General features: G+C 39.4%; 1 protein-coding gene across 1 annotated transcript; it reads right to left on the bottom strand.

Annotated features, from left to right (window-relative positions):
• Positions 1-309: 309 nt before the first annotated feature.
• LYM2 (lysm domain GPI-anchored protein 2 precursor) lies at positions 310-4,774 on the bottom strand. The gene is made up of 4 exons (XM_008783041.5): positions 3,994-4,774; positions 1,028-1,145; positions 726-913; positions 310-608 (listed from the first exon to the last, which is right to left on the bottom strand). The coding sequence occupies exons 1-4, from the start codon at positions 4,682-4,684 to the stop codon at positions 469-471; spliced, it is 1,137 nt and encodes a 378-aa protein (XP_008781263.3). The 5' UTR covers positions 4,685-4,774; the 3' UTR covers positions 310-468.
• Between the last annotated feature and the right edge of the window lie 3,805 nt (positions 4,775-8,579).

The following is an 8,579-nucleotide window of genomic DNA, read 5'->3' as shown; positions in this document are numbered from 1 at the left end:
ATTAACTCCTAACAACACTTATGAGTCCATTCAATCAACATCAATCCCAGAAGTATATTTCGGGTCTAGACATTCACATAAGTTGCTTTCGATCTATTCATCCCATGAAGGACCAACTGGACCTAGTAAGTAGGTTTAGGAATGAATTGACAAGCTCAAACACGCAGGAACCATAGCAGTTAACTTTCTTTCTTTCTTCTTTTTTTTTTTTTTTTTTTTGTGGTACATCGACAGCTCATACCAGTCACGCATGAGCATTGCCATCTGAGTCAAGAGATAAAATACTCCACTTAAATCAAAACAAACATATAAACATCTTAAAAAGTTATTCTATTATGGACTTATTTTGTTGAATCACAAAACATCCAACGCCGCATACATCGAAAAAAGAAGAGAAGAGAGAGAGAGAGAGAGAGAGAGACTAGTTTACTGGTACAACAGCCATGTAGGGAAAAAAGTAGAACCCTTTCAATTGGTGCCACGCCAAAGAAAACCAAAACAAAGCAAACCAATGTGAACGGTAATGAAAAGCTCCATCCAATTCAACCCCTGTAATCCCAACCCTGGAGCAGAACTACTGCTTGGCTGAGACTGCGGCGCGCTCCCATCTGGTCGGAAAAGAACACAAGCAAAGAGCGACCATTAAAAGATAGAAATGATACCTTTATTTAAACTGACCTGTGCAATTTAGAAAAGGAGGTTTTAGAGTTAGAGACAAAGCCTACTGTTGCATAGAGACAGGGTGGTGAGGTTGGTGTGAATGGTGAATTTGGTGGTATTGGTGTAGCCAGCATAGGCACATAGAGCGTTCTTACAAGCCGAGATGGATGATGCGTTGCCAAGATAAAGACTCCCACACTTTGCAGCAGGGCAAGTTGAGGAACTTATTCCTTGGGTTGGTTGGCAGTTTAGCCTATTAAACACACAGAATCCCAGAGAATTATTTAGAACAGATACTAACATGCGAACAGGTTCAAACATACAACAAATTCCACACAAAAAGATGATTCCAAAAGGGACAACTCACTGCCAAGTGGAGGAGCTGCAGCTGCACAGGACACAGTCATTGGCAGTGAGAGCATAGCTATCATTGGGAAGGCGGAGGTGACGGTCCATAGATGTGTTGCTTATTGAGGAAGAACAAGCTGTGGAATCAACATATATTGTTAATCCTTTGCTGGTAAAACAGAAAACAGAGGAAAGGGGGTGAAAATTAGAGCGTAAGAAGAATATGTCTAGGGACAAGATCCAGTCAAACCTGCTTCTCAAGTTTCAATCTAGTAGCATGTTAGTAATATTCCAGAAAGAACGAAATGCATAACCCAAGTGTATTATCATTATTACTTCTAAGTTTGTCTATATGGATGCCGAATAAGAACGCAGAAGAGAGCAATTTATAGAGCAAGTTTAAAAAAAGCTTCACTACAAAATAGTGCAATTTGGATTTAAGTTTTTAACATACAAAGCTTGTGCATAACATAATAACATATAGTCTTTCCTCAAAAAAATAATAATAATAATAATAACAAACGGAATATGCCTAAATAATTTCTTCTATTGTACAAATTCAAGTGTGTTGTAAATTCTTTCGCGTTCATTGGACCTTCGCCCACTCATTTTCCTTCTGGTAATTATCCTTTCCCTACTGCTTCTTTTAAACCTGTCCATCACATTCCATCATTCCATTTTTCACACCCACTGATTTTCCATTGGTAATAATCTTCTCCCTAGTGTTTCTTTTATAAACTTGTCCATCTCATTCCATCATTCCATTTTTTCCCCAGGATCATATATGTGATGTGTTCAAAGACTTTTTTGAGAATAATGTGTATTAAAAAATAATTAATACAATGTTATCAAAAGTTGAGATTTGATTCACAGTCATGGTGTTGCTTTGCCTGAAGAACCGGATGGACTGATTGTGGATCCAGACATTGCATTTTAGCATAAAATTGTGAGGAAGCTGGGAAACCCTTGTTTTCTTCGCTTTATGCTTTTATTTTTTCCTTTTTCTGTGCATCCGCGTAGGTTTATTTTCCTGTTGTTTTTTTTCCCCATTTTTTGGAGGTGGAGGGGGAGGGGCAAGGAGAGGGAGAAGGGAAGGGGTTGGGGCAGAGGCAAGGTAAAAGTATGTTATGAGCCAGTTTTCTATGTTTGCTTTTATATTTGATGTTTTGCAAATATCAAAATCCAAAAGAATTCTGAAGTCCATATCAAACCCTCTAGAAACCAAATTTTGACTTATAATTTTTATTTATAATAAATTTATCCACCATGCGAACCCAACTATTGCACTCCCTTGCCACCCTCAGTCCTCCTAAATCCTGGAAGCCCTCCATTTACTAATCATATAATCAGACTATGACATGCTAATTAATGACCTTTCGAGGTGAACCCTCCATATATGCAACAGATCTAGATGTATCATTTGTTTAATGAAATGATTAAATCCTGAAATGTTAACCATGAAATTGTTGTATTTCCTGAATCTGACCTTTTTTGGCTCTTTCTCTCAATAACAACAAGACATTAACCAGTTTTTAATTAATATTTTAAGACAAAAGGATATATATTCAGCCTACTAAAAAATAAATGCTAGTCATGATAGACATGAAGCCACTGGATGATTATCACATAATTTGGTTTTCTAAGCTCAATCTTGATTTGCAGAATGTCATCCAATCTGAATGGCACTCCCCAGCCTTTCTGGATTCCAATGGATTAGATTCATTTCAATTCATTCCAAACACTATGCATAGCATCTTGCTGTTGAAGAAAACATTCAGACTACTCCAAATGCGTGGCACCACAGTTGCAGGCTAAAAATGATCAGGTACCTACATTTACAGGGTTATATGCATGGTTTCTCTTAAATAAGAGTCCTCAAAAAGAAAAAAAATTTCCCCACCGCTTTCATGAAGGAGGTTGCTTCAAAGCATTTACACAATCACACCCCAAAAGGTTAGTGTACACCTCTTTCCCTTCCATTTTAACATAGTTCTTTGGCAGGATGTCAGAATGCGGGTGTTAGCATAAGGACATCTGTTGACAGAATTCAGAAGTTGTACATACAAGCAAGGAGACAGACTTGTGGACAAGGATTTAATTGATCATAATGGGATTTAGATGAATACTTGTATGCTAGAATTAAGAAGATCAAACAAAAAAAATAAAAACATCAAAAAGGGGTCAAAAAGGAAATTATGAATACTAACATACTATTGAATAATGCAAAGAAATGATACAGAAAAATATTCCACCTACAACACGATAAAGTGAAGAGTATAGAACAACATTGCTCTTTTTCAAGGGAGACATTTGTCAAGTATAAGCCCTCGCTCCCTTTGGTGCACCAAAGTTAGCATCCGTGATAGGATCTTGAAACATTTTTTACTTTAACAAACAACCAGACCATTAAGGAATACGCATGCAAAACGCCAGGGATTTATCCGACAAATTGATGTTAAGGTGCCCTTTTCTTCTTAGTGACACTTTAAGTACCCATAGAATTTGGATACGGAGTCCCAAAGCCAAAGAAATCCAGTAGTGAACTGTGAACTATCCAAAGTGACAAAAGGCTGCAACTAGAACGACAGGGAAAAGAGAGGAAAAGAAATGGATGGTGAAGTGTAAGTCCTCCATCTTAAAATCCTACTCGCTTATTATCCAAAATTCCAGCTTTCTTGCTTCAAAGAACTAAGATACTAGTTCTAAAGCGTTTCATCTCAAATCCTGCTCATTTACTGCTCCAAGATGCCACATTAGTTGCTTTAAGGAATTGCTTCTTAAACAATTTGAGCTACTCCAAGATTGCTACTTTTTTGCTTTAAAGAACGATAGGTTACTTCTAAAACAATTTGAGCTACTCCAAGTTTCCAACTTTTTTGTTTTAAAGAAGTCTTGGATTACGTCTAGAACAATTCGAGGGGTAGAAAGTTTGGTATCTAGCAACAAAATTCGATAAGAAATTGAGAGGGGAACCGAGCACCAGACCTCGAAGAGGGACATCAAGAACCTGGCCGGCCAGAAGCTTCTTCGGATCGCTAATCCCATTCAACCGGAGCAGCACGTCCACGTCCGTCCCAAACTCCGCCGCGATCGCGTCCACCGAGCTCCCGGCCGCCACCACGTGGGCGTAGTGGACCACGGCGGCGCCGTCCACCGGGTCACAGCTGCATGGCAGCGGAATCCATAGCTTCTGTCCCACCTCAATCTTGTTGGGGTCGGAGATATTGTTCGCCGCCGCGATCTCCTGGTAGGTGACGAAGCCGTTGAAGACGTTTCTGGCGATGGCGTCGAGACCGTCGTCGGCCTTGACCTTGTAGACGGGGTGGTTGCGGGCGGAGACGCCGGTGCCGTGGGAGCAGGAGCAGGGGAAGCGGACGCGAACGGTGGAGCCGGCGGGTACAGCAGCGGAGGAGTGGGTGGAGATGGGGAGGCCGTTGGCGCCGAGAAGGGAGCGGAGGGAGCGGACCTGGAAGAGGGACTTGATGGCGGCGTAGGTGGTGGCGTTGGGGGGCACGTAGCCGAGGAGGGCCTGGCACGAGGCCTTCGCGGTGGCGTTACAGGTGAATGGCGCCGCCAATGGCACCTCCTCTGCCGCCGGGATGCTGCCGTCGGCGACGAGGAGGAGGAGGAGGAGAAGGACGAAGGGGAGGGGGCGAAGTGGAAGCACCGCCCTCATCTTTCTCTCTCACTGCAAGGTCGAAGTCAAGTCTCGTAGCCGAGTGGGAATCATCATTTTATTGCCGTCCGGTTGCTGGAAATGCACTGAATTAAATATTGACTCACGGGTGCATTAAATGACGATTTTTGTTCATTGCAATGAGGGGGGTGGGCAGAGTCCAACAACAAGAGGCCAAGAACTAGACCAGTTTGATTCCTTATCTCTACCTTGGTGGATGGACCCACTAGGAATGGGGATTGAAAGATCCCAAGTAAGCTATATTTATCATACTTTTAGCCACTCCTTTTCTTGTTTGATGGTGCACCACCCCATGTTCAAACTCATAGACGCATGTGTAGCTCTTATATTATGAGTGGGACTTGGATACAAGAAATATTAAATATTAAATAAATTTTATTTAAAATATTAAATATTAAATAAATTTTGTTTAGATTCGAATTCTGACTTTTTTTTTTTTAATGCTCTTCGCAATTCACATAAAAACATATCTTTTACATGCAAATAGCTGTTAATCCTAAGACAAAGAGATCATTTGGCTGGCATTTTATACTCGAGTGCTTGCACTAATATTTTACTATGATTGCTCGGCATGTGGAATACATGTAGTTGTAAAAACAAAAAAAAAATCTAAAATATCAAATGTAAACTGTTACAAAAATATAGAATCAAAAGAAGGGTGGAGTCCTATCTTAAAATTCTCATTGCAACAGGAGAGATGTTAAATCCTATGCATATTTAAGCTACTTTTTTTTCTGTATATTTATGCATATTTTGCTCAAATTTGCATTTTAATTTGTATAGAATAATCAAGGGCTAGATAAAAGATGGCCTTTGAATTTAAAGGGCGGGAATGAAGTCTCTGGTCAACATAGATAAAATATAAAATGATAGACAAACAAAGCATTGGATCTTAATTACACCTTTAGAAATATAAGCCTTATGCCGAGAGTTGACCAATTTGACATAGTGACCCTATCTTGGTGGGGCTATCAAGTGGGGAATGAAAAGTCCATGAATCTGTAAGGATTGACCTTTGATGTTTATCATGAAAAACACTGTAAATGACTATGATATTTAAGTAGAAAAGCTAATATAGTTCAAAGGCATGTCTTTACTAATTATTATTTATTGTACTAATAATCACGTTATTAGTCCTTGGTTATTATGATTAGACCAAATACTTAACCTATACAATTATATTCGGTACTGGTGATTTGGATTCAATCCCACCCTCACCCTTACTTCAAGGGAGCATCATCTTGCCCTGGTTCTCTCTCTCACACACACACACAGATTCTGCATAGCGGTTTTTGGTAGTGAAATGAGATCTTTTTTGACTGTAGGAAGGAATTGGTGAATCAATTTATGATGAAACCAAAATGAACGAACCAAAGGAATTAGGTCATTAAGTCGATTCTTGAGTAACTCAAATATTAAAAGGAAAAATTATTATGATAATTAACTGATTCTGTTCAGGAAAATCCACTGAGTAGTGAACAATGAAAATCTTTTATCAAAGAAAAGTGAATGATGTTAACCGATAAATAACCCATTAGACAATATCAAACAATAATGTAATCCAACGGACAAACTATGAATTTTAGATTTAACATATCAGAAATGTGGAAAGATCCAACACTTTCAAAAAAAAAAACATAATCCATGAGTATATGATATTCATAAACCATGAGATTATATCCTTATATATGTATCACATTATGAAATATACTTATCTGGATGTGTTTAGTTTTGGTTAAATTGAATTGCTCAAACCCTTGATGCAGAACCAAAACAGTCCAGCCTCTTTTCTCAAAAGAGGTTGGAAAGGGACAAATTTGAACTAAAACCCAAGCCAAATCAACTTGAGGTCTTGTTAGTTCGGTTTTCAAGTTCACCTAGTACCATGCGAACTACACCTGCTTCTAATTTGCCTTCAAATTTCGTAGCATTATATTGGACCAAAATCCTGCCTGGAGTTTTCCTTTGAACAAATACAAGATGCGTAGGTCATCACCATATATACTTAGTTCGATGACTGCCACCTACTTAAGCAACTTTTCTCAAATTCATGTCAATTTTTATATGAGGAGCTCCTTTCGGAATTGTTTTCAGATCCAATTGATATAAGTTCTACATATAGAACAATGCTTGCGGCCATGGATTGTTTTAGTAAAACTTCATCCACGAATCAAGATAAATGCATGATATCATAGTACACCATATTGTACCGGCTCGATACCAATATATAGTATGGGAGATATACCGATACTTGGTACGCCAAATCAGCCTCCATACCAAATAGACTGATACAGTAACAGAATAGCACCAATACGGAGCCAATACGAAGGCGGCATACCTTGCATGCTATAAATCCTCCTTGAGCATCACTAATAAACGTGTTGGCATCCTCTCACCCACCTCTAAGACAGTTGTCTAAGTTTGAAACATGTCTATAGAGGGCTAGCCGGAACCCACTAGCCATGGAGCATGAAGGAAAATATTTGCTACAACTGCTAGTCTTCATGTCGAAAGAATGCTAACATGGTACTACCGTAACCGTGTAAATTTATCCCTACCTGGTAAACTAATCCTCTTGTTTGCATGAAAAATCATGGATTCTTACTGCCCCAAAGTCCCGGTGAAAGGGAAAGCCTACAATCACCCTGTGGTGACTGTATCTGAACTCTTTCCATAGTGGAAGAATAAAAGGACAATCACAACATTTGAATGTCTCTTGGTTGGACCAAGGAGACGTCTTTATAAGTAACAGCTCTTTTGCTGTTTCCGCATGTCTGCTTTGGGTTCTGAAGTTGAGAGTTGTAGGAAACTGAATCCTTCAAGCATACATTAGGAGGGCTCAGTTTCCTCCAACATCTCATCTTCAATGGCTCAAACGATTTCCCTACCAACCCAATTAGTAGTTTCTTCTATAGGTAAGACTGATGTTGAGTTTTGAATGCGAGAGAATTGGAGGAGATCAAACCACTTGCAGCGACAATTGGTTTGGTTTCCTCCAATTTTTCACTTTCAACTGCTCAACCAATGACTGGGTGTTGAAGCTGAATGTGAGAGTTAGAGGAACCTGAACCCATGTTTTTATTATAGTCGCAGGTTCAGTTTCCTCTAATATCTCACCTTTAGCTACTCAGCAATATGCAATTCAACTCATCTGGCCTTCCAATCAAAGAAAGGATATCCTTTTCTTTTTCTCAAAAAAAATGATGAAAAAAAAGAAAGGGACAGAAAAAGATGGAGCAAATTGAAAACCTGGGCTTCTTTAGACTTCTTCGCTGCTAATCATGTGTTTAGAGAAGCTAATTTTCCTGCAGACTAGCTGGCTGGAAGAGACTTGGATTGTGATATCTCCCCAAATATTGTTCTGCAGTCTCGCTGAGATAGTTTAAGCCTGGGTTGGAGTATTTTCCTTTGATGCCTCCCCTCCAATCAGTCCAAGCTTCTGAAGCTCCTGTATGTTTGCTCCATATCTTACAATCCCCAGAGTTGAAGTTCTCTTAGTTATCATCATGATGCCTGCATTCATTAGCTTCAAGACAGGATGCCTTCATTCGGTAGATGATTAGAATTTGTGATCGTCTCTTTGTATTAACTTAACACTGTTTGATGCAGGACCCTGCTGCTGCATTAATAGGCTTCCTTGCTTTTTAATCTTCATTTGATTTGCTAAGGAGAAGGCTGATAAGAAATATTGGAGAACCCACGATGGCAGGGCCTGGCAGAATACACTCACCAGAGAAGTCGAGGAGAACTTCCTTTTCCTTTCGTCACACCAAGGTTGCAGAGAACATATGCATGCCTATGGATTGTAGTCCATTTCAAGTGATAGCTTTGCTAATATCAGAGATAGAACTAGACAAAGTATGCCGTTTTGTTA

The sequence above is a fragment of the Phoenix dactylifera genome, chromosome 16 (genome assembly GCF_051530095.1).
Source record: "Phoenix dactylifera cultivar Ajwa chromosome 16, Ajwa_hap1_PhDact_Kaust_v1.1, whole genome shotgun sequence".
Lineage (NCBI taxonomy): Eukaryota > Viridiplantae > Streptophyta > Magnoliopsida > Arecales > Arecaceae > Phoenix > Phoenix dactylifera.
The sequence above is the reverse complement of the archived record's forward strand: the minus strand, read 5'-3'. Positions and strand labels throughout refer to the sequence as shown.

Coding starts and splice junctions, on each gene's coding strand:
- LYM2 (XM_008783041.5), bottom strand. CDS start 4,684: ATGAGGGCGGTGCTTCCACTTCGCCCCCTCCCCTTCGTCCTTCTCCTC. Junction 914..1,027: donor TGCAGCTCCTCCACTTGGCA/GTGAGTTGTCCC, acceptor TGTGTTTAATAG/GCTAAACTGCCAACCAACCC. Junction 609..725: donor CACCCTGTCTCTATGCAACA/GTAGGCTTTGTC, acceptor TTTTCCGACCAG/ATGGGAGCGCGCCGCAGTCT.